We start from the raw sequence: 26,932 nt of genomic DNA on the forward strand, positions 1-26,932 counted from the left end.
GTTATCATTCTCTGTTGCATTGCACTTAGACAGTATCTTGTGTTCTGTGGTTTAGACCTGTACCAGGACACAATTGATTAATGGGGGGTGGGGTAGAGATGAAGAATTCTCTGTTCTCCATCCCTGTGTTACACCTTCTTTAATTGGTTTACAACTTGTTGAACATATTCTCAGGTGCTGTACATCCATACGCAGCATGGTTGTACCAGGGATAAGCATTGCCATTTCCTGAATAATGAAGAATCTCAATAGACGTGGATTATATCAGCAATATACACCACTGCAACATGTCAAGAACCCTGCCATAGGGGAAAAAGGAGACATCATTTAAGGACTCCCTTAAAAAGGAGGTTTGGAAACTCCTAGGAATTATTTCTTCTTTCTTCACTGGTGAGAAGGGGCATGCAGGGATCCAGGAAGAGTCAGATGAACTGAGGTTCTTTCTGTGGTGTTTCTTTTGACACCTTGACTATTATCTCATTCAAAGCAGTAAACTAAGGGAGACCACTTTGCTCATAAATGGAGGGAAGAATCCCAGTCATGCAGCTTCTTACTGATTATGCAGTGCTTAAATGTAAAAGCACCAGCAAGGGGAAAAAAAATCAAGATGACTGTAGCTTCAAAGATGAGTTCTATGCACACTCATACTGTCACATGGTCACCAGATGCAGGAATTTCTTTGGGGAAAAAAGGGAGTTTGCTAGTCAGGAAGGAAGGAAGGAAATGGACTCAGATTAACTGCCCAGAGTCCCCCTTTTGGGAGAGATGGGCAGTAATAGAAATTTGAAAAATAAATAAATAAATAAAATAATTAATTTTAAAAAACTGGAACAAAAACCTGGTTCCATATGTGTTTCACAGGCAGCATCCTGTGCCAAAACAGATCTCAGCTAAGGCCAAGTTCAGAAATATGTCAGACTCCACCCTGCTAATACAATGGACACCCCAAGAAGAGTATCGAGACGAATCTGTTAGAATATATAAATACACGAGGCTCCCAAAATGAGTAATTGTTCTAGCATGAGAAAGTATACAAAACTGTTTCAGGGTCCCAGGCTTCTTAGACTGGAGACATATGACAAAGTAAATGAGATCCTAGAGCCCAGTTATAAATGCACTGACTTAATTTAGTAGTGAGTATACCCTTGTTCCAGCACAATACTTGCCACTTACTGATGGCTCATGAGGAGATAAGATAATAGACATTCAACAAGACCAAGCTAACACACAACCTGGAAAAAGTCTGCAAGAAAAGGTCACTCCATTTTTCTGCCTTGAGCCTTATTGGGGAAAGGCTGCATAGCATCGCCTCATGCCGCAGTCCAGATGCATCATGAACAGCTAGAAAATAAGATCAGCATCACAGCAATGGGAACAGAAGAACCGTAAAAATAACCATAGAAATTTCTCTTCTCTCTGATTACAAAGATAGAAAAATGTATAAAACCCTTCCCACACCCACACCCTGCAGCCACCCCACCCTTTCATGTTTGCACAGAGTACAGAAATGGTTTTGGAAGGGAAGAGTTCTGTTGGTCCAGTTTGGAGATGCAATTAATGATGAGTTTTGCCCATGGTGTGGTAGCTTCCCTCCTTCCCAATTGGAGTGTCCCTTTGAACAGGGAGAGGGGTCATGTGGCACCCAGACACCTTCCTTCCACAGTCAGCTGAGTGCATCATGCTGATTCTCATCCCACCAAGTTCTCCACCACCGAATGCTGGAGGAGAGCATAGTTGGTCTGGGCTTCCACACAGCCTCCTTTCTTTCTTGTAGGCCCTCTGAGGGATCCTGGTCCTCTGCTGGAAGTGCCTGGCCCTGCAGTGCCTCTTGGTTCTTCTCACAGCAGCTGGGCCCCTCAGGAATGACCCTCACTTCTTGTTACTCTTCTCGGGGAAAAACAAAAGGCATAATTGAGACAGCCACTTCTCTTGAGGAAGTAAAAAATAATCAATGCTGCATTCAGAATCAGCTGTGTTGATTAGCCAGGATGCAGAAATACCTCTCCGCTCCCACATACCCAATATAGTGACAAACATAGTAGGAAGATAATAAACAGAACTGAACTGAACTGAACTGAAATAAAGATTTGAATGGGAGGCAACATTTTATGGACACAGCGATTAGGAGCCATAACCAAGGCAGAAAACCCTAAATTTTAGTACATCTAATCCTTTCCCCCCCCCCAAATATCCAGTGTAACCACAGGTATTATTATTATTTTAAATAAAATGAGATTGTCAGGATGTCAAATTCTGTACAATAAAGACCTGATACACAGAATATTGCACACCTCTGTTCAGGATAGGAAGGCCAGAGTGGTAGCTTTTTCTGTAGAATGCCTATAACTGTGGATTTGCTGACTATTTCTACAGCAGAATTTTCAACGTTCTGAGCCCATGGAATCCAGGGCATCTCAAATAAGTGCCATAATTAGACAAAATAATGATTGATACAGAGCTTTCAGTCCTGAACTCACTTTGTCTGCTTCCAGATGGGGCTTCACTTGTAGAAATGACATGATTATCCATTTATAATCCATTTGTATTTCTCTAGTACCACACTCATCTTTTTTGTTACTGGATAAAGTATCTGCAAGAATCTCTTCTTCTACTGGTATCTAAAGGGGTTTAAAAAAATCAAAGTGGAGGCTGTGACTGTGTGACTGCTTTGATTACATAGTCATGGCCACCATCTTGATTTTTTTAAAAAATCTCCTGCAGATGCCTATCTTCTCTTCTTTTTTTAAGGCAAGTGGTTTTGATGGGCATGGCCTTACTGTGCAAGTAGAGCGGTCACAGCTGATCTCATCTTAAGCTTAACTGTGATGGTATTTTTCATTTTAGCACTTGTTTACTTTCTACTTATGTAGAAAATGACTGAAGTTGTATCTCTCTCTTTCTCTTGAATTGTCACTTAAATGAAAATCAATTATAGTGCTAACAGTCACCATCAGTTTAGTAACGAGATTAACGATGGTGACTGAAAAGGTCTTTAAAAACAATTTATGCCTTGGACAGCTTTAGATAACACAGTAAGGCCCAAGCGAAGCCAAAACAAAACCTCTAACCAAGGTTAATATTTGTCAGCCCTACAAGGTAGACCAGTTTAGGAAACTGACTTCACAGGAAATCAAGAACTATATTTTATTGAGATAGGCTATAGCAGTATTTTTTAAACTTGGCAACTTTAAGATGTATGGACTTCAACTCCCAGAATTCCCCAACCAGCATGTGGATGGGGACTCTGGGAGTTGAAGTCCACACATCTTAAAGTTGTCAAGTTTGAAAAACATGGCTATAACAACAGAATCTTGCAGGCATACCTGTGTTTTCTCTTCCCTTCCTTTTATACCCCAGAGAAAAAGAGAAGAGCATATCTGGGTCTCTTTTTGATACTTTCCCACCTGCTTTTCCAGGTCATCTCCATGGCTCCCTGCAGTACTACCCTATTTTTGTATTGTGAGAATCTATCTGTAACATCTTAACCTGAACTAGATAAGTCTGCTGTGTGAACATAACCCATGCCACTAATTCTTCTCCAAACCACATCTCAAAATAAGGCTTTAAAGTAGTGTTGTGCATTCCATTGTGACTTGAACTACAGTCAGATGGGCTGAAATGCACAATAGCCTTATAAGCATGGAACATAATCTGAACAGCCAAGAATGGCCAAGGGATGTGCTTATCTCAGAGTCAAATGGGGGGACTGCCTCTCTCCAATCGCATCTACCCATTCCATCAGGTCTGGCAGGAGAGGCATGCTGTAGGTCCCGCTGGCCTGGAAGTGTTGTCTAGCAGGGCCCAGAGAGAAAGCCTTTTCTGCTGTGGCACCCACTCCTTGGAACATCACCCACCCCCCAGACATCAGATCAGCCCTGGCCTTGCTGGCTTTCCATAAGGCTCTGAAAACGTGGTTTTGCCATCAGGCATGGGGACCCAGGAGTATGGGAGAGCCTGTGCACTGGCTGCATTGTTTGTTATTGATGGATGTTAGAATTCTTCAGCTATGTATTTTGCTATATGGTTTTTATTGTTATTAAATCATTGTTTTTATATTATTTCAGTGTTTTTATACTGTTTTGTAATTGTTTCTGAGCCACCCAGAGTCATGTATTTGAGATGGGCAGCTATATAAATTGAATGAATGAATGAATGAATACATAGATAAGCAAGCCAGCCCTCCAGCTGCTTTTAGTCAATTTACATCCCATAAACATAAAGAGGCTGGTCTGAGAATTCTCTCAGGGCATTTTAACATTATAAGGATGAGCCACTCACTTGAATTTACCAGTAAGATTTACTATTATTGTGTAACATAAGCATGCTGGATGATTTCCTTACTAGTGTTTTTTGCCAACTGCTTTTGGCATAGCTGTACCACAGCAACACTAGTTTGAGCGCATTTAAAAATGTGGCTTCAGATCTATTAGGGAAGTGAATTGAGGTTTGTGCTGATCAGTCAGTGGCATTACTGGGCATCTTCCATTGTGCCAGGTCACAAAGCCTTGCAGTCAAAGCAAGAAGAAACCAGGAGTTGGCATGATAGAAAGTACTCAGCAACAAGACAGACTGATTGGGATTCAGATCCCACATGGAGCGGAAGGAACATCTGGTAATGCCCAATTACTCATTCCTCAAAGGGGTCTCTAGGAATTGTAGTCAGGGGCACTGGAGCTTAGCATTTCACTAATTATAATTTGCAATATTCTTTGCAAGATGATATGACAGATACAGTGATATATAAGCAGTTGGTGTTTACATTGGTTTGCTAACTGAGTGTTGCTAGTGAATGCATTTTGAAAATTACCATCAGCAGCAAAGATGAGTCATTTTTTGTTTTCTCACATTCTATTTATGTCTCTTAATAGACATTGGCCACCAAATTATAACATTTTCTGAGGGGGCCTCAAAGAGAAACTTGGCAGTGCCATGCTTCCTTCTCTCCTTACCTGTCCCCAAGATAATTTTTAAATAACATTATTGTGATGATGTAGCATTATTCTAGTATGTTCCAGAGGGAGTAATAAGACTTGCATCCATCAAGAGGAATTCTAACACTAAAGAAGTAATGGCAGCAAAAAAGAGAAAACAGCAGTGCTGCCATGCATTCCTTTGCATAATTCTGCAGCAACTTCTTCAATCTTGAGTTGAAAGCTCTCCAGCAAGAGCTTCCAGTCAATCCTGGTATGTGTTAGACCTCAGGCCACATCAGATGATGGTGAACCCCAAGTATGATCAGATATTGAATACAGGACAAACTGAGAACTATGTTAAAACCACAGACTTCTTAAAATGCGGTTACCTTTGGAAGTCCCTTCAACCTGAAATTAAGCTTCTTCTAGTTCATCTTGTTTTTCTTCAATAGGAAGGTTTACATTTCTAAACATACTCATTTTACTTGGGAAGACCAGAAGATAAAATGATCTGTCAGTAGCGGGGAGACACTTACTCAGAGTCTGGTGACAGCTCGGAAATACTGTGGGATGTTGCAGAGCGAGGTGGTGAAGGGCATGGCATGGAAGGTGTAGAAGATGCCTGTGCCACAGAAGGGGTGGGGGTGGTCTGTGGGCCTGAGGGAGTACTGGATGACTGCACTGAGGACAAGGCAGAAGAGTTAAAGGAGGCTAGGATAGAAGAAAGGATGTCTAATTGCTCTGTGGAAGGGTGACGGCTAGGGATTGCTTCTAGATTTTCTCTAGAAGATGGTCTTCTGGAGAGAAGTTCGAGATTTTCTCTAGATGGCTGCTGCCTAGGGAGAGGCTCAATATTTTCCCAAGGAGCCTGCCTGCCAGGCACTATGTCCAGATGCTCTCTGGAATTAGATTTTCTGGATAAGAAGTCCAGCTGTTCTCTTGAAGTATGTCTAGCTGATGCTAGTTGGTCCCTTGAAGGTTGCCTTCTAAAAAGCAGATCCAGCTGTTCTTGAGAAGTGTCTCGGCTTGGCAGAGTGTCCATTCGATCTCTAGAGGCCTGCCTAAGAGGCATTGTGTTAAGCCATTCTCTAGAGATCTCTCTTACTGCCCCACCACAGTCTAGCTGTTCTCGTGACCCAAATCTACAGAATAGTGTATCTAAATGGTCTCTAGATGCCTGCCTTCTGGGTAGAGTGTTCCTGTGGTCTCTTGGATCACGTCCAGTAGCTACTTCAGCTACTTTTTCTCTAGACCCATGCCTGCTGGGTATGCTTGCAAGGTGTTCTCTGGACCCATGTTGACTGAGGATTATGTCCAGATGCTCCCTTGACCCAGGCCTGTTCGTAATGGCATCCAATTGTTCCCGGGACCTGTGCCTGCTTGCAATATTCTCTAGGCATTCTCCAGAGCTATTTCGGCTCAGTTGATCTCTGGACATCTGTCTTCTCATCAGCAGATCAAGCTGTTCCCGGGAAGAATAACGACTTGCTGGCTGTGAGAGGCTGCCTGTTCCTGAATAGATTCTGCCATAAGAAGCAGCTGGGACAGCCCTGTGACCCAAGGTGGAGGTTTTGTACCAGGAAAGGTCATTGGTCATTCTGCCCACAGATGACAGGCCTTGCAAAGCTGGGGGGTACTGGAGGCGATTCTTCAGGATGCCTACATAACAGAGTAGAAGCAAGGGAGAAGCGTAAGGCCCTCTCTTCTTGGAATTACTTCCAGGCTTTTCATATTAATGATACACATCCCTGCAACAACTCTTGCTCTCCCATTTCTGTAACAGCACTCTTTTTCCCTTTATTCTGGATCAGCTTTAGTCTTGTAATATGAAATGCATACATGTTTTTCACTCATTTCCTCCTCCTCCTCCTCCCTCGCTCTGCCCAGTCCTTGTCTGCTGTCTCTTGCCTATTCAAACCTTTCTTCAAGACCAACTGCTGTAACAGCATTCTTTCAAAACAATCCAATAACCCGGTAGCAGTATCTACTCCCTTGCTTCTCATCCTTAAAAAACAAGGGTGAAAAGGGAAAAACAATAAACTCACACTGACTTCTGCCCACTACCCCATCAATAAACTATTGTTTTGCTTTAATATCTAAATAAGCATGAAACCATCCATTGAGCTGCTTTCAGGAAACATGTTTTTTTTAAACCAGAGCAAAACATTTATTACAGGAAAAGGAAGGAAGCAGTCGTTTTGTGTGGGTAGGTCCTTGTCCACACATTTGCAGCCAGCACATGTGCAGCAGTGGTCACTGGCTTCAAAATGACAGGCATGACCATGCAACTGAAGGCCCACCCATTTTTACCTGTGAGCGCCTGCCACTTTGAAACAAGTGACTGTGGCTGCAGAGGCCCCTGTTTGCAGCCAAGCTTTTCCTTATCTCAAAAAATCCTGCAAACAGCCATGCAAAGGAGGTTAGTCTGAGAGAGGGTAACCCCCGCGTTAATGGTAGCCTGACTATGCTTTAAGCCACCTCACCTTTTCTCTGCCGTTGGGTCTGAGTGAGAGAGTTCTCATCCCCACTGGTTAAAGCCAAGTCTGGCTGGTTATTGTTGGCTGTATCCTTATTAACATCAAATCCAAGCTTCCTCTCTGAGCCCCATTTCTGGAGAGAACAGGGGTGTACCTCACATTCTCCCAGCGCTGGCCAATAGGACATCAGATCATTACCATCAACATCTAGGGAAGAACATTGCAGATGTACAGAGGGAGAGCAAAGGACATCTCATAAATCAACACAACATTCTGCCACAGTATATTCAAATTCTTGAGGGCCAGTTGATCAAGTTGCTTTCAGTGGGTCGAGTGAGATTACAAGCACTGTGTCACACTAGCATGTTATGCATCAGAAACTAATTGCCCAACTGTATAGTTCACACAGTCTGACTGCACTTATACTACAAGTAATATACTAGACATCTCCCTGAGACGATCACTACCTTATCTGCACAGATTTCTATACAACTTTTATGAATTGGAAGAGACCTTGTATATGCAAAGTAACCATAAATTAATCAAGTTTATTTGAATGCACACTTATATTTCACTTTGCAAGAAAATGGAGTGTTCCTGATTTCAAAAGGATCCACTTGTGAAAAATAAACTTATTTATTTTTAACTCATTTCCAGCACATATTATATATTTTAATACATACACTCTTAGCCAAACAGTTGTGAAAGCCATCACTCCTTCTGATCCTCATGTTATGTTTTGCAAATGGCCCCACAATGCTAAAAGGAGCACCAAAAGGTGCTTTGCTTCACCATAAATGTCAGAATGTCTCCAGTACGGTTTAATATTGCTCTAGGCTGACATAGTTTTGGTTTAATATTCACAGAGTTGTAAATAGAGTGATTGGGAAAAAAAAATAAAGGCAAAGAAGTGAATGTGATGTTGAATTATATTCCAAAATTTTGGAACCTATCAAAGTATGAAGAACTTTGTATTTATGTGCTTGGGCAGCAGCAGCTAAGCAAGTTGTTCACTCCAGTGGAAAGTCTTTAACGTACCTGGTTGGAAGACATATTTACATCTTCTATATATGAGCTGACTTTCTATCAATGCTTTGGGAAATGTGATCAATGTGATTCCACGTGGCTGAGATTTAACTGGCTGTTTCACACTTGATGCCATTGTACTGTATACTTAATAGTTCTAACATATATTAACTTTTTTATTTTATCTTTTATGTTTCTTCCTTTGCTTTTTTTCCTCTGCATTTTTGTTTTCTGATTTATCATGTTATTGTTTATTATTATACTGTATTATTGCTTTCCTTTTTCTTTTGTTATAGATGAAAAAGCACACACACGCATACATATATAAACATATATTTACACATATAAATATATATTTATTTACATGTTTGTAGGTATAAATATATAAATAAAATGTAAACACCTTGCATCACCCTGTGTTCAGCTCATACAACATAATTAAGTGAAAATCCAGATGAACCAAACACGGCTCTTGAGTTCATATAATATGCTATGTCTGAACCATTAGATCCCATTGTGGCTTAATATGGCAGGTTGATTTGCACAAGATGCTAAGGCAAGAGCTGAGTTCCCACAACCAACTGAACCTTGACCTTCCCACTCTCACTTTAGCGCAGTGTTTCTCAACCTTGGCAACTTTAAGATGCGTGGACTTCAACTCCCAGAATTCCCTGGCCTCTGACCATGCTGAGTCCCACCCTCCCCAATACCCCAGAACTCAGCATTTTCTCAGAGTCTTGGGACTTGCCTTTGGGTGCAGTGTTGGTAGGATGGGTGAGGAGCCTCTCACTGTGGGCTGCCCTTTTGAACGGCCGCTGGAATCTGCCCCGGAGATGCACATTTTCCTCACTCTCAGAAGAGGGAATTGAAAGGCTGCGTTCTTCATCAAGGGAAAGGTCACTGTCTGAGTCAGAGTCTTGATCTGGACAAGATACGGCGTATTTGAAGAGGGGGAGGAAGGCTAAGGGAGAATAGCTTCCCAGCATATGAATCGCCCAGAAGTTAAATAGCTTGCAAAATTGAAGTGGTGGATTGATCTTGTAATGTATATTACAACCAATGTTCACAAAACATGTCATCAGTCACAATGGCCAGCTTCCTGCCAACTCAAGTCAAGGTGCCAGGAGGATGTTTCAGTAAGAAAGACTTGGTAGGCATAAACTCGTACCAGTCGTTCCCAAGGAAAATCTGAGGATACTCAGCATTTCTGGTAACAGGACTGGTAAAAGTAAGACACCAAACAACATCAGAAATATTTTTTGTCTAGTTGGGACCTGCTGCTTTAGATCTAGGGGCATAGCCCTCCCTTTTATGCCAACTAGAAGCCACCCTTACCTGGACCTGCATCACGATGGAACATGGCTACATCAAGGTCAGTGGGGCCAGCATGATTGAGCAAGTTGTGATCCAGAGCTGAACTTTGATGTGCTATCATGTTCTCTCTGAAACTCAGAACACAGAACATACATAGATCCACTGAGGGGTGGCAAAACACAAATTCCCAGGCACCCCTGAGTAGTTTCAGAGCCAAAATCTATTCTAAGCCCTGAAAAATTGCTATACTTTAGATGAATACTATTCGAGCCAGTGATGAATAATCTGTCGGAACAGGGAAGGCTGGTGTGAGGAAGCAGCAGTAATCTTACATGTGCTGCATAACAGCAAAGGAAGCTGATATCTAGCACACCACCAATGACTGTTGTTCTTCGTGGATTGGTACTGCAATGCATCACCATAATGGTGACTTGTTCCCTTCCTCCTTCTGAACTCTCATCCTGTCCCTCTTGGGGAGGGTGGCAGTAGCCAGACAAATAAGCCAATACATATACATATACATATACATATACATATACATATACATATACATATACATATACATATACATATACATATACATATACATATACATATACATACCATCTTTCAGTTTACATTATAAAAACAAGAGGCATATAATAATATAACATGTACAAATCCCATTAGTAGAACAATAATATCCTCATTAGTTTTCAAATGACCACAAATGAAAAGATTTTCAGCACATGGTTCAATTTTAATGAATACTTATGAGTTTTCTTTCAGGGGAAAGGGCATTCCAAAGAAAGGGCCCTTTTCCTGGTTGATGCCAAGTAAAGCTCAAAGGATGCAGAGCATGTGACACAATTAGGAGGGCCAAACTCTACAAATTAATGGTTAGACAGATCTATACAGGATGGTAAGATATTCTCCTACATTCAAATCCTAAGCTGTTTAGGGATCATAGGTAAATATCAAATCTGTAAATGTGGCCCAGTAGAAAAATTGGATTATAGATATTATATATCATCATTAAATCCATCACCATATTATAGATATGATGATGGATTTAATGTATTCATGGAACATAAAGCTACCAATGGTTACAGAAGAGCACAGTGGCATGCCACCTTCAGAGGCCACATGACTCTTTGTCTCAATTGATGAGAAACAACAGCAGGAAATGTCGCCTGCTCTACTTGTCAGTTTTCAAAGCCATCTGGCTCGTTAGTGTGGGAAACGAGATGATCTGGATAAGCTCATACTTACTGCATTTTAAAGACTGAAAATATATGTGAAGGGGGTGTGGAGAACCTTTTTAAGGCTATTGGGTCAGAATCATAAGATTCCGTTCTTTGCAAAATTCATCTCCCTCTCCAAATATCCTAGGCCTCAGTGAAACTCCGGATGAGCACATATTGGGGAATGGAGGGAAGAACAAACAGTGGGGCTGGTAATGATGAAAATAACTGCATTGTTACATAAGTGGCTTTCAAACCCCTGCTCACATGCAGAATACCATATTTAAGGCCCGGGAGTCTTCTGTGGACGCCAGAAGGAATGGTGCCCTTACTAACCCACACACAGTTCTCCATGGAAAGGATTTACTTATCTATTTATTTATCAAACCTTACCTCACCTTTCCATATGAAAAAATTATGCCAAAGCAGGTCTTCAGACATGCCATGGAGGAGCTTCCTACCTGAGGTAGCCCCGCTGGCTAGAATGAGTATGGGCTGAATGCACACTGCTAACGGACGAGATAGTGGAGGCTCCCAGGGTGATACGAATAAGCCCACTCTCCTCAAATAGTGCTGTGTTGTTGTAGGCGTTGTGGCCCTGACATGGAAGAAGAACAAAGGAGAACAACAATAGGGACCTACTTGACTGTCTGTAGATTAAGACAACAACTCTCTTGAGAATGAGCTTGAGTAGTAGGGAGAAGGCCTGAGTCACCCAAGAATATCAAAGCACTGGCACAATCAAGTGACAAAACAGAAGACACTACTACTGTCCTTAAGGACTCTTGGGGAGAAGGCTGTTCAAATGGCGAGGCTTGGAGCAAATGAACCTCCTTTTATGTCCACCCAGTCCGTACCTGACCACTTCTGGGGGCTTCCTCTCCTTTCTTGGCAAGGCAGGCCAGTTTCCAAGCTTCCAGGACCTCCTTGTTCAGTGCACAGAATAGAATCAGCACCGCCAAACCCTACAGAGAAAAAGAGAGAGGACTGCTCTGGAACATGGGAGATACTTCCAGATAGTAGTCTCCTCGGGGTTAGTAAACAAAAAACCTGTGCAGTACGCCTCTCCCCACCTCTTAATAGATTTCCTTGAATAGGAAAAGGTTCAGGAGATACATGGGAGAAGAAGATATGTACATTTTTATAAACAAAATAGTGATCACCCCCAAACAACCAACTTAAAGCATCCAGATCAGATTGCCTGTATCATTAGGCTCAGGGCCGTGTGTACTCATGGCAGTGACTCTCCAGAGTCTCAGACTGAGACTAAAACTTAGCTCAGCCTTCCTAAAATCTGAGCAGCCAAATACATTCATGAGATACAGATGTGGGCTAACAAAACCAAAAATCTAGCATCGTATTGTATGGGGTGTGACAGTCAACATGCTTCCTCCCTGCTACGTAACACACATACAGGAATCAGGAAACTATGGCCTTTCAAGGGTTGCTGAACTCAATGTTCAGCAATGGATGGTTAGCATGGCAAATGGTGAAAAATGCTGAAATTTGTAATTAGGCAGTCTCCAAAGGGCGTCTTCCCATCCCCATGTTTAAGTGGTGTTATTCTTACATTTGTAGCCAAAAGAAATGTAATGATTTATTTTCCACTAGAGGGAAAAATTGGCTTATTTATGAACAATACACCAGAAAAATTCAGAGCAGAAGCATTGCAATCTGTCTCCATAGCACTCTGTATGGCTAAAGAAAGTCTTAGTAAATTAGCTAATGAGCAGTACCGAAACAAATGGGCAGCCAGTTACCATCAAGTAACTGTTTGTAAACTGGCTATTTACATCAATAAAAGCATAAAATGCATGCTAAAACAATAAATTAAATATATGTAACAAATACAACAAATAACTGAAGTGCAATAAAATGCATATAAGTGCAAATGGTGACATGCCTTGATCCCCAAATGTCCTTTGAAATACTTAAGTTTTGTCTGATTTCTGGAATGTCAATAATGAGGGTGCTAATCTAGCCTCAAGGGGGAGGGTGTTGCAGAGTACCGCACCTGCAAATTATTGTCTCCTTTATCTCATGAAACTGATTATGATTATGGTGACTCTGATCTACTAACATACAAGCCACTGCATTTTGGACCAACTGGAGTTTGTGAGTGAGCTTCAAAGGCAGCCCCATATAGAATGTAGTGCAGTAATCGAGTTAGTGGTGATAAGTGCATGAGTCACTGTTGCCAGGGCTTCCTGCTCCAGGCAGGGCCACAACTGGGGCACCAGCTGAAGTTGGGCAAAAGTCCTCCTGACCACAGCCCCCACCTGCCTATTTTGCAGTAGCCATGAATCCAGGATGAATCCCAAATTATGGACCCCCTTTATCATAACTGGAAGTTATTATTATTATTCAAATTTAATTACAGTTATATTCAATTCCAGTTATAACTGGAACTGACAGAGAATCCTTCTACATAAACAGTAACTCTGCCTTGCTAGGATTTGACTTCATCCCATCCAGACCTCAGCAGCATCCAGATATAAAGTCAAGATTTCCAGAGCATCTTCAGCTCTGTGTGGGATGAAGATGTAAAGCTGTGTATCATCAGTGTCCTGATTTTAACTCACCCTAAATCAATGGATGATCTCTCCCAGTAGTTACATATAGATGCTAAATGGTAGAGGAAAGAAGAGGGAGCCCATATGTGAGTACCCCTTTCTTTGCTACCAACTGGAACTGCCCCCTCAGGAAGATGTAGAACTACGGAAGCACAGCACTCCCAACTCCAAAGTTTCGCAGGTGAGTCAGCAGGATACTATGGTTGATGGTATCAAATGTTGCTGAGAGATCTAAAAGGATTGGAAAGGATGCACTCCCCCAATCCAGATCCCAACGAACACCATCAACTAGATTGACTAACATCATTTCCATCCCGTGCCTGAGTCTGAATCCAGACTGATCCAGTCCAGATACAGTAATCTGCTTCTTCAAGAGCTTTCTATAGCTGGCTCCCCACTAATAACAGCAGGTTGGAGACCAGATCAGAATTGTCCAAAATTGATGGATCCTAGGAGTGAGTGTATCATCAACTCCTTCAAGGAAAATGGCAAATCACCTTCCCTCAAAGAAGCGTTGGCTACACTGGGGGCCCAGCATATCACACTTCTCCTGGTACCCTAAAGGAGCCATGAGAAGCATGACTCAAGCTTTTAAGTGGCAGACATCACACTAGAGAGCACCCTCTTCACTTCAGCATACTCTGTAGGCTGAAAGGAATTTCAGATAACATTGCAAGACATTGCTTACAGGCATCACATCCGATTCTGCCAATGAAAAAGTCAATATAACAGTGAATGTGAGCAACTTTATCAGCACAATATTTTGCTAACAAGTCACAGTGACTTGGCTGCAGCTCTTTCCACCATCCTTCCTTAATAGGGAATGGGCAACCATAAACAAGGTCACTGGACGGCAACCCACTGATGCAACAAAAATGGAGAAGTGTCTGCATTTTGCCTTTCTTATTGCCACAGTGCAGACTCAGTCATGAATTCATACCCATGTTCAGTCAGATTCACTTTTCATTTTTCCCTACTGGCTTCCGCCATTTCATCTCTTAGAGATTATCCTCTGTTATGACTGTTGGGTTTTTAAAGGATACATACATTTTATTCTTCCCTTCCCTTCCTCTTCACTTGATCCTTAATTGCTCCTTCTAATGATAATTAAATGTATCTAATATTTTTGTTTCCAACTGATCGACTATCATCCTTCATCACTCCATCTGCTGTTTTGACTGAAGCTTGTTGTTTGGTGATGCTTATGAAACTAAAAAAAAATTATATTGCACTTCCTGCAGTCTTCTGCAAATATCCAGCTCTGCAAATTGGTTATATCTGTACACCATTAGCACACAAAAATGGAGCAATCACATCAGCTAAGCACATAAGACTATCCATAGAACCATGCATGAAGATTTGCAGACACAGTGCCTTGGATCCAAGTATATTGCAATATCTTCAGTGTAAGTGAAGGAGGCATGTTTCCCAGACAGCAGCCTCAAGGTTCATCTGGAGAACTGCTGAGGATTAGCTAGCTCTGCAGGATAGCTGCCAGCAGAACACAGACACTTTCCTCTCTGACTGCTCCATAGTTTTCACCTAACCAGCAACCTAGTTCAGAGAGTTACCTGAAGACTGCAGAGGATAGTGTAGAGGTAGTGGAAAGCCAGGACACTGTTGTTGATAGCCAAGAGGCCAAAGAGCCAAGCAGTGCTAATAACTAGAAGCAGAACGAAGGAGCTTCGCAGCGTCATGCTGGAGACAGACAGAGAGAAAGAGCCACCCAGAGAGGCAGACATGGAGGTTAGAATCTGTGGTTAAACTACACTTCAAGAGACACTGTTGCAGGAAGATCAGCAGCATTAGCCCACTCGCCATAGTCCAGACACTGACCCGTATAAAGTCTAGGAAATGGCCCCAACATACATGGCTCAAGCAATAAGCGAGCAATCATAAGACTCACAGTTCCTGCCTCCAGCAACACCATTTTTGAAGAGGCAGGGGACATCTGGAAGACTGGAAAGGAGAACATCTCAAGACTGACAGCAGGCAAGGAGTTTTTATTTTTAATCAAAAGAGGAAAGACGCTTATGGAGAAGGTGGACATCGGTGCACAGATGCTTGCAACAAAGGAAAGCTTAGCTACAAGAGGAATCTTTTGCCTCAGTGAATTGTTTCAGCTAGTTAATACTCACAGCACAGCTTTCTTCTTGGCTTCCTTTTGGCCTGGTGAGCATAGCATCTTTGCCACCAGAAGAAACATAACCCCATTCATCTGGAAACAAACTCAGTGGTTAGCAACAGTAGCTTTGGCACTAAGTGAAACAGATTGCTTGCCAGCTTTATCCTTCCTCCACTCCCCCTGAAGGATGCACTATCTGCCATACAGGTAGTCCTTAACTTAAATCACAATTGGGACCAGAACTTCTGTCACCAAGTGAGGTGGTCATTAAGCAGATCACTGCAGTCATTAAGTGAATCATGTGGTCATTAAACAAATCCAGCTTCTTCCAGTGACTTTTCTTGTTGGAAGCCAGCTGGGAATGTCTCATATGGTGGTCATGTGACCCCTGAACGCTGCAACTGTCATAAATACATGCTGGTTGCCAAGTGCTTGAATTTTGATCACATGACCACAGAGATGCTGCAATGGTTTTAAGCACGAGGACTGGTTGCAAGTCACTTTTTTCAGCACCATTTTAACTTTGAGCATTCGCTAAATGAATGGTTGTAAGTTGAGGACTACCTGTAGTTAAATGATCAGACCCTGAATATGAGCCTTCTGTGTACCAACTCCTTACTGGAGTGGTGATAGACTCCAAAAAGTGCAAGAAGCACAACAGATGAGGCCTGGAGAAAAAGATTCATTAATGCTAATCTCCAGGAACAGGAGAAGAGAGGTGATAAGAGGAAAATAAAGACAAAGTGATAGGAAGTAGAAAAGAGAGCAAGGTGTAAAAATTCATATAGTCATGACAAGAAAAGGAAGCATAGGGATGGCAAATCAAGGAGCAGATATGCTGAGCATGGAAAAGAAAGAACTTCAACCTAGCATCCTGGCTAAGCAACTGCATGCTTGCATGGTTCCAACTATTCAGGAATTTTGCAGAATTGATTAATATAGATTAAGAAGTGCTTACCACAATGACAACAGCTATGGGTCCTGCAAAACTCCAGATCAGCTTGTCATGGATGGAAATCCAGCAGAAATCTGGGTTCCCATAACCCTCTGGATCCAAACCAACTGATAAACCTGATCAAAAAGAAAAGAAAACCAGTTGTACATCACAATTTCCATGCCCCTGATCAAGGTACGTTGCACATCCCTGTGAAAATGCTACTGCCTCCTTTTTTTCTTGGTTCTGATGAAGAAGAAGCTGGATTGTTGCAAGCAGAACTCTCCACAAGTCTTACTTAAGATTTTATTTATCTGCATGGATACTCTGAGAATCCTTATCTGTGGCACTGTTCCTAGCCACCTCATAAAAGCAAACTGGATCTTGGACTCTCAAAGCTGAGAATACAACAAAGAGTCGTGGCACATTTTAAGGACTGGCAATCAATAAAATGCAATTTGGGGAATTAATGACTAGATGCAGTTTTCCCTAAATTTGAAAGGCTTTCCAGAGGCAACAAGTTACAGCTCTTCCTCCCTCCCTCCCTCCCTCCTTCTCTCTCTCTCTCTTGAACAAACTACAACTGCTGCCATCTTCAACCAGCTATGCTGGCTGAGAAGGTGGTTAGGAGGGCAGGCCAATACATCTTGAGGGCAGAAGGTGGCGTAAGCTACTTTATGGCTTTACAAACTATGCAGGTTTAACGTATCTACTGCAGGATCTGTCCTGCCTTTCTGAATCAATCTTTTCCAGTCCAGTGTTGGGACCATAGCTGCCAATTTCCCAGAGTAGAATTTTGAGGGTTATCTGAGGAGTGTGCTAGCTTGGGAAAGCTGTTCTGTTTTAAGCTCATCTGTACTTACCAGTGATTATGGCAGGGACCCCCCAGCCAATGGCATAATAGAACCTCATAGCTCCATAGTTGATGTTGCGAGCTTCAGTCTGCATGCGGTAAATATGAAGGCCTTGCACAAAGAGCCAAGCAAAAGTAGAGAGAAAGAAGTAGTGCAGTAGGATAGCGATCACAGTGCAGAGGAACTGGAAAAGTAAAAACAACACCATCCAAAGAGGTCCTCTAAAACATCGTGTTTCTAGATGACTAATTTGTTCTGGAATTAATATTATAAAACACTTTTCTTAAATTTTCCTTTGGGTTGGGGCGGGGGGCGTTCTGTCAGATTTCAGTACCAGATTCTCTGTGATCTAAATTGCTTCACTAATGTGATTGTCACTGTTGCATAGAGTGTGCTGTTTGGTACTGACATCTACAGAAGAGGATCAGGAGCAAGAGGGGAAAATGATCAAACGTGTGTCATGACTTGTGTACTTGTGTCAAACATCAAACTGCAAGTACATAATCACAACATTTGTGCATGATATCATCACAAACGTCATCATTTTGGCACCATCACAGCTTTCTACAGAGACTGCTGGATACTGAATTAGATACTTCAAAATATCTAATAAATTAAATATCTAATAAGATTACATGCACAGTCTGGGAATGTGTTGGCAGATTTATGTAGACATTTCAATATATGGACACTTCGTTTAATTAGCACAAGGGCTGGTCCAGTCCCTGACTCACTTATTTTATAACCCTAATTTCCTACTTTTCAAGTTCTGGCAGATGAGTTCTTCTTAGGCCTCTTGATTTCCACCCAATGAAGCTCCCATTTGCTTCCAAAGATGTCCCCCTCAGGGCTTTTGCTTCTCCGCTTTGTCCTGTCTCACCTGATTTTCAGTATGATTGATACCCAAGAGGAACAGCAACTCAGAGAGGAAGAGAGTGACAGAAATATTGCAATGGATGCCCCGAGTGTTAGACTTGAGCCCTTTCAGGCAAATCAGAAAGAAGAAGGTCAGCAGCAAACATAGAAGAGAAAGAGATGTCAAGGAATAGGTCACAATGGCCAGTGTCTCCAAGTCTCCTTCCAGCTGCTGTAAGGAAAAACCAAACACAGGAGGATAAGTCAGGTAGCTTCCTAGCCCCACAGATGTCTATTACACCAACATCTTAAGATCATTAGTCACAATAAAAAAAGAAAAGAATCCATCAAAATACTATATAAATATAACTTTGTATTAAAAGGTAATGCTTCCTTCAAATCAGGTTTGACTACTGGCAACTTCAGGGATACCTCCATGCTGTTTTCTTGGCAATGGTATAGCAGTGGTTTATCACTGTCTTTTGTGTTTTTTGACTTCTCAGTCCAGCTTATAACCTAGATGTTCCCTGGTAGACTCCCACCCAAGGACTAACCAGGCCTGAAGCAGTTTAGGGAGTGGACCTAGAAAAGGCCAAGTATATCCTGCCACCTGCTGAGGCATAAATCTATGTATGTTTTGCTTACAATGTTTTAATCCCTACTTTCTGCCTGATAACAGCTCTGCAAATGAAAAATACATATGCATCACACAGAATGATAAATGGTGATAGATGCAGCAAGCAGAACAAAAGTGTCAGTTGTGGTCTTTCTAAGAAATGAACTAGACATGACAGAGCGTACATTGCAGATGCAGATGTCTGCCCTATTCAAGAATAAAAAGCAACATATATAAAGATAGTCAGGACAGATCAGAACACACACACACACACACACACAATTTCAAAAGGACAAAACCCAGGGGAACGTATAATTCCAGACTCAAGTTATGATAAAAGTTTTGGCAAGTGTGCTAATAATTGCTTCTGCTCATAATGATGAGGGAAAAGTTGCTTGGAGGTTATTCCCCCCCCACACACACTTACATATACCTTCCTTAAAATTATTTTTAAATTACCATCTATCTATCTATGTTCTTTTATCATAGCCCATGTTCTTTTAGGACCAAATGAGATACAACATGGCATTTATATATAAAGCAGATATGCACACAAAGTTCTGATTTTATAACCAAAAGTGAAAATGTGTGAACAGAGGTGAATTCCGTTTTCCCCGCTGATCTTAAACAGCTGTGCTAAGGACTTTCCTCCCAATCCTGTAATAATATGAGATGTAAACAGGCTGGGATGAAAAATGGTCTGACATCACATGATAAGAAACAGAGGGAGAGAGAAAAAATTGCACATTCTCTCGTCCTTTGCAGTAAATTTGGTTCAACACCCAATGAGCAATAAGACGAGGAGCCAAAAATATGCTGTGACTACCCTACTGTGGCATTTTCTTCGCTGGCTTCTTCACCCCTATAGAAGACCTTTTCACTTGCTGCTAAAGAGCAAACGGTCCTTGCTGAAGAAACCTCGTTACCTCTCGGTGGGAGCTGTCCATCAGCACCCCAAAAGTACCGAATTGGGAGCAGTGGCAGCGGACATGAGTGGTATTTCGGTACACAAGTTCACAATCCCGTGCGGTCCAGAAGCCAGTGGGCTCAATCCTGCAGTCACAAAGAAATCCATAAAAATATAGGCTTCAAAGGAAAGAGTCTTAAAGTTTCGTTTTCTTTTAGAGACTAACATACAGATACTTGTAGAGATACTGTGATGAACGTTAGACAATAACTGTGTTTACGCCAGATGTGGTTTTCATTATCATAGGCTGAGCCAGTGTTTCTAAGCAACTTTAAGATGTGTAGACTTCAACTGTCTGGGGAATGCTGGGAACTGAGGTCTCCACCTGCAGATGCCTGAATTGGGTTTATTTTTTTCTCAACAGTGAGGATTTCACAGGTGAGACCAAAGAGAACCAATATCTTACTTCTATGTTATCTCAGTTCCTGATGCTATTCTTAAAATACGACTTTACTGAAAGAATCTTGTAAGTTGCTTGAAAAGCTGCCTCAGGTATAAATTGGGATGCATAAACAAACAAACAAATAAATGAGGATCATTATTTCAAATGACAAGAAATAATGCACACTTGTATGAACTGAAACATTTTTTTAAAGAATGACATCTGTGTTAATGTGACACATAAAGTACTTACTTATATTTGGGTATTTCACATGCAACTTATCTAGTGATGATCACTCACACCCGAATGCCATACTCACACTCCCTAATCATAAAGGAAACCTTCTTTTTTCAATATTGTCTGTCCTGTCCCAACCTCACACACATACACATGCAAAGGAGCACAGCTCAAAAGGCTTTATTCTGGTTGAGCAATTACAGCAGCAGCAGACGGGGCATGTATGCAGATCATGCACAGTCTCAAGCAGGCCCAAATCCGTTAGAAAATGTACAGGCAAGTTCCCAATAAGCAAAGTCCAAGCAGTGGGCAGAAACTTTGTCAGGACACACTCCAGAGGTCATAGCATTGTTGGTAAGTTGTCAGCTGGACCAGGTCCAAAGGAACAGAGTTTCCACAAGCAAGAGTTTGGGGTGTGACAGACAGAGACAGAGGTGCCGGTAAATGGAGCAGTTGTTCCCAATGAAGGGAGCCAGGTTAGCAGTTGTTCCTAAATAGAACCCATGCCAGTGAAGCCAATCAAGGCTGAGAATGCCTCTGGCATGCAAGGAGATGTGCTGAACATTGTTGCTCTGCTCTCCATTGCACACTATGCACTCCTGGGTCTTGGTGATCTTTCCAGCTCCAATTCCTCATCCTCTGAGAGTGAAGGGTTAGGGTTAGGGTGACTGTTGGGTGGATCAGCCTCAGTGACTGAGTGCTGGGAGTTTCCTCAGGCTGAGATCCAACCATCTCCCCTGGAACAGGATCCTCTGTCTCAGACTCCTCTGAGTCAGAACTGGCCGTGACATCATCTCACAGAATGATAGAATGTAAGCATGGAAGGCACCATTAGATCATCTGGTTCAAACTCTGTCAGCCCTTTGAAGTAGTCCAGGCAAAAAACCAAAACCATGAGTACTAACACTACCTTTATTGTATGGTTACAGTAAAACAATCTTGCAAGTCTGAAAGCACTTCTCCCCTCCCTTGCCTTTCTTTCCAGGGACTAGGCACTAGAGACTAGTTCTAGGGAGGGTCCCTTCTGAGATGCTTTCCACACATCCATTCATTCTGTGGGCTGAGATATCTTTTGTCTGACCATTGTCTAGGCTGCAGCTATTCCTCCTGTCTCCCAAAGTTATTCCCACAATCCGTTACACTCTATTAAAACATAATTGATATATTTGTCTAGCCTCCATCTGAACCCTTCTAGTAAGGGGATTCTACCATGCTGTTCTAGGAAGACTATTTCACTGTTTAACAGCTCTTTTCATCAGGAAATTCTTCCTAATATTCAGATGGATGATTCTTGCATAAACCTTCTAGCTGCATTACATCAAGTTACTTGCCCATGTTTGGCTAGTAGTCCACTAGTATTTCTAAATCCTTCTTTACATGTACTGCCACCAAGCTAGGTCTCCCATATACTGTGCTCATGTATTTGATTTGTTCTGTCCAGTTGCAAGATCTTACATTTGTTATTGTCATGACTGTTAGGACAGTTATAATGTCATACTATTAGATTTGGGTTAATGTTTAAGCCTGCCAAGATAATTTTGAATTGAAATTCTGTCCTCTGATATATTAATGAATTCTTCTAGTTTAATTCAATTTGCAAATTTGATAAGTATCCCTTCATTTCAAATTCTTACACCATGCTAAATAAAGAAATCCTGGTCCTTATCTTTACTAGGTTGTAACTGTGACCCAGTGATAGCAAATCTGATTTATTCCACTTTATATCATAACCAAACTCATGTATTAGTGAAATAAAATTAGTAACAGAGTTTCTCATCTGTCTACAATGCATATCGTTAGCATATCATTAGATCTTATACTCTGCTCTCACCAATTCTAATTCCATTGATATTTTCACAATTTCAAATAATGCAGGTAAGGGGTTCTAAAGCCAATCTGAAAGAAGGAGAAAGGGGTATTCTTGGTGTTTACCTTGATATGAACTGAACCAAGGATGAGGCACACCATTAATAATCACCTGTGATTTAGGATTAATAAATCATATGAATCCAAAACGGAAGACTTCGAAGAAACCCAAAGTAAATCAAAACTGTCAGAAGACCATGTCAGTGGCTTTTTCAGCATCCAAATAAATTTGAGCTACTGGGTTTTGTCTATATGAATTGAAGTAGAACATCAGTTAAAAGTCTAATACTGTCAGGAGCTCGATGGTCCTAGGAAAGCCTAGTCTGAGTTGGGTGCACTATATTTAAAACAATAGTTTATAATGCCTGGGCCAAAGTAGTTGTTAAAACCTTAGCATCGATATTTATCAAGAAAATAGGTCTATGGCAAGAAGAGTCCTTTTCCAACTTGGAAATAGCCATGATTTGCCTTACTGAAACTAAAGGGTAGGAATTTATTGGTGGTGGTGGTGGGGACAGTCTGCTCTAACCCTCTAGTAAAATAGGAGACAGAATTCCAAAACAAATCTTTTTTTTAAATCCTTTAAAAAACAAAAGAAAACAAATCTATCTCCCTTTCTGTTGATAAATAATTGTTATTATACAGACTGAAATAAAACTCAATTTTCAATTTAATTCATTATGTTAATTAATTAGTCTGAAATCTGTATAGACGTTTCCATCTGCATTCCAAATAAATGGTATAATGTTGCATTACTTCACTTGTTTAAATCTAGAAGCCAATAGAATTCTCTCCATTTTTCCAGTATTTTTCCATGTTCAGAGCAATAAAAATTGTTTTAGAAGCTTAAAGTAGACAAAAGATCTGTATCAGTCTGGAAATGGATGGAATACATAAAATGATTATAATTCCTCATTCTGAGCTTCAGCCTTCTTAATTCTGTCGTTACAGACTTGACCTGGCAGCTTGTACTCCTTCATTACCAGCCTCTGTTTCTATCTATCTATACACTACTAAAACTCTCCTGTCTGTTTGTAACCTTTAACTAGGCGAAACAGTGCATCACAGGGCAACAATTTTTGAACCAAGGTACCTCAAATGGGCTAACTTACAGAATGCATCCAAAATCCAGGATCCATGACACCATGGAATAGAAACTTGGCAAATTTTATAAAACATTTTATGACATAAATTATCATAAAACATTTTATGACATAATACAAAATGTTATAAAACATTTTCTGTGGTCAGCTCCTGATGTTTGACCGTGCTATATAGTTCAATATGAATGACATGGGGTATTTTCAAGGCAGATACATCTCTAAATTTCTCCCTGAATTTTAAAGAACTTTTCCAGTGAATCTAACCTGACTTTACAACCTTTTTTGTAGCTGTCATTAAGCGAATCATGCGGTTTTGATTTTGCTTGCCAGAAGCCAGCTGAGAAGGTTGAAAATGGCAATCACATGACCACAGGATGCTGTGACAGTCATAAATGTGAACCAGTTGCCAAGTTCCCAAATCGTGATCATGTGACTGTGGTTATGCTGTGATGGCCATAAGTGTGAGGACCAGTTGTTAAGTCGGTTTTTTTGGCACCATCATAAGTACAAACCATGACTAAACAAATGAATGTTAAGCAAGGACTACCTGTATTTCTTTTGAACAGGTAATATTCTCTGAGTTCCACATTCCAATTAGTATCATAATTCCCACCAAATTTCTGTGATATCTATATGGCCAAATTTGTTTTTCCATGTTAGGATTTCCAGCTCCTTCTGTTATCAGTACTCTGTACAGACACTGGAAATCTGAAGCCTGTTTGCCCTGCTATGAGTCCCAATACACAGCCCTTCTCATTCTTTGTAGATTATTCAAACTTACGGTATGTTTTTTCAACTCAGAAGGTATGAATTACCTGGGGGCACTGCAGGAGAGGAGGACTCAGTGACAGGCATTTTCCACAGACCTGCTACCATTTCCATAATACCCATTCAATATAGCAATCCATGCGTTAGCTGTGAGCAACGGAATTTGTATTCCAACCTATCTGGAAAAGACTGGCAGGGGGAAGAGTAGAGTAGGACCTCAGCTTTCTATCTGGAAGGACAACAATCTGCTCCACGGGCCCTGCACGTTTTCCCCAAATCCTGAAGGTACGTGAATATACAGCTCCCATGAAAGAGGGACCGGAGCCACAGTCAACTTACTGGCTAGAGTGATTCCACTGAACGCAGAGGGGCTTGCTGCGGTTGGCTGTCTCAAGCAGGCGGAATTCTAGCAGGAGTGGCTCCTCCAGGCTGTTCTGGAGAAAAGTGTGGTTGCTGAACACAGATACAGTCACAATGGGGGAGTTCATCACAGGGTTTTTGGGCAACCTGTATGGAACCAAGAAGCCTTGTTACTTGGCAACACCATCAAGCCTGGATTGTTTCAGACAACAGGAGATACTGTTGAGCACAAACAAGTGGCCTTTTATCCATAAAACAAACAGCAGGCATTTAAAGTTGGTAGAACGTGTCAGGCTACAAAGAGCTCAGGAGAGAAGGAATGACTAGTACCTAAGGTTGCGCCGATCCACCTGGTAGCGGGCAGGCAAAAGCCCACCAAGAGTGCGATAAATGATGAGAATGAGGATAGTGACAGCAGGCTCCGGTTCTTGCACAGAATGCTTTGGGGGAGGACTTTCCATTGTGTTGTTGGTCCTGGTGTTAACTGATGCAGCTGTTGTCATGGTGGGAGCTGGAATTGGGACAGCAAAACAAGAAGGAATCGATAGCACAGTTGCCTTTGAGGAAAGACAAAGGCCAAGGAAGGAAATACTTGAGGTTGCCAGTACATTATCTCCCAAGAGTCTTAAATCAGCCTTCCCCAACCGGCCTGCTCCTGATGTGTCAGATAGGGGAAGATGGGAGATCTAGTCTAACATATCTGGAGGGTGGTTCCAGGTGGGAGAGGCTACTTTTTTTCAGATCTCAGTTGTATCCTGGGAGCATAACAGGCCACATTCAGCCATTCTGAAGTAAAATATAAGGGTTTCTTTTTTCCCTCAAAGCCCTGGAGCACCATCTCCCTGAATGAATGCTATAAGGCTGAGTAGGTGGTGCTTCCCAGTGAGGGCCAGCAGTTCAACTAGGACCTTCTCTAATGGCTCATGAGCTATTAATCATCCTTGCAAGAAATTAAGTCACAGCTTGCTCTCAGCCTCCAAAAGAGACATGAAAGCTCTCAACTGGAAATTCTGTAATGATGAATGTATCTTTCCATTGTCCTTCCTCTACGGCACTGCCCAAAGAATAGTGGAAAAAGAAAAAAGGAAACAGGGTTTCTAAAGCAAATTTTGTGAAGGATGGGGGCAAGGAGGCGATGCCTTGCAGTTCCCTTGGACCAGGCCTGGAGTTCAGAAGAAATTGTCACTCACCTTCTATTTTGTGGGGGGTAAGAATGGAATGGGGGAGAACTATGTGTGTGTGGGGATCCCACATGGCCTGGCCACGGAAGAGGGTACTGTGATAACGTGGATAGCGTCTTCTGAGATGGGTGTGGTTCTCCATGCGATCAATACTGAGCACTGTGAGAGAAAGAGGAAAAAAGAGGCCTCAGGCATCAGGTCTGAGAGAGACTTTCAGCTTCTGACTTAAAAACAAATATAGCTTAGTTGTGTCTAAAGCTGCAGGTAGAAATGACTGGCTTCTTTTCTTTATGAAGAACAGGTCGTCCTCATTTACTGAATGCCTCATTTAACAACTGTTTGAAGTTACAATGGTGTAAAAGAATAGCTTTGTGACCGATCCCCACATCCTCCTGCAGTCATGCGATTGCCATTCAGGCACTTTGCAACTGGCGCAAATTAAAACCATTGCAGCATCCCACAGTCATGTGATCTCCATTTTTGTGCTTTGTAACTGGCTTGTGACAAGCAGAGTTAATAGAGAAGGCAGAAGTAAAATTGTAAGTGACTGTCTCATAATGCTTTGCTTAACAACCGAAGGAGAAGTGAGGTCATAAGCCTGTCACGGTCATGTGATGTTTTGATTAGCAACTGTGGCACTGATCAATGGTCCCAATTCTGGGCATTGAGTGAGGGCTACCTGTATATTCCATGTTCTCAGGCTACTTTTCAAAGTGCTTTCTTAATCTTAGAGAGCCACACAAACATAAGAGAAAATTCATTGAATCAGGATTATTACACAAAACAATATACCTAAAATATACATGATACACTGAACTGCTGGTCACACAAAAGATGTTCATTTCAAAGCATAGCTAACCAGTTCACAGCTCCAAAGTAGGAGAAAACATGTCATGTTTTTTTAAAAAATGTGCCTAGAAGTAATCAAAAGAACTTGCAAGAATTGTGCACACTTGAAAAACTGCACAAAAATATTTATATTTCAGGAACTTATACAAGAGTGTGTATGAATATTTGTGCTGATGTTTTTAAACAGGCCAAACAGAACTTGCCTGTAGTCAATTAAGAATTTCAGCAAAAATGGAAATGAAAGAATTTCCAGTCTGTGTGGTGAGAGATCAGCATTCTCATGCACGAACCCCTGGACCCTACTATTCC

General features: G+C 41.6%; 1 protein-coding gene across 1 annotated transcript in view; it reads right to left on the reverse strand.

Moving 5' to 3' along the window:
- Nucleotides 1-839: 839 nt before the first annotated feature.
- The window catches only part of CELSR3 (cadherin EGF LAG seven-pass G-type receptor 3), a 124,135-nt gene continuing 98,042 nt past the window's right edge, over nt 840-26,932 (reverse strand). Inside the window, exons 21-36 of the mRNA XM_063292849.1 lie at nt 25,784-25,933; nt 24,924-25,104; nt 24,573-24,740; nt 19,837-19,963; nt 18,320-18,526; nt 17,449-17,623; nt 16,610-16,722; nt 15,665-15,744; nt 15,098-15,224; nt 11,811-11,918; nt 11,415-11,551; nt 9,752-9,858; nt 9,165-9,338; nt 7,397-7,597; nt 5,450-6,572; nt 840-1,884 (exon numbers count right to left, since the gene is read on the reverse strand). Coding sequence (XP_063148919.1) covers nt 1,857-1,884; nt 5,450-6,572; nt 7,397-7,597; nt 9,165-9,338; nt 9,752-9,858; nt 11,415-11,551; nt 11,811-11,918; nt 15,098-15,224; nt 15,665-15,744; nt 16,610-16,722; nt 17,449-17,623; nt 18,320-18,526; nt 19,837-19,963; nt 24,573-24,740; nt 24,924-25,104; nt 25,784-25,933 — 3,206 coding nt within the window. The 3' untranslated portion in view covers nt 840-1,856. The remainder of the gene's footprint in view (nt 1,885-5,449; nt 6,573-7,396; nt 7,598-9,164; nt 9,339-9,751; nt 9,859-11,414; nt 11,552-11,810; nt 11,919-15,097; nt 15,225-15,664; nt 15,745-16,609; nt 16,723-17,448; nt 17,624-18,319; nt 18,527-19,836; nt 19,964-24,572; nt 24,741-24,923; nt 25,105-25,783; nt 25,934-26,932) is intronic.

The sequence above is a fragment of the Candoia aspera genome, chromosome 2, assembly GCF_035149785.1.
Source record: "Candoia aspera isolate rCanAsp1 chromosome 2, rCanAsp1.hap2, whole genome shotgun sequence".
Lineage (NCBI taxonomy): Eukaryota > Metazoa > Chordata > Lepidosauria > Squamata > Boidae > Candoia > Candoia aspera.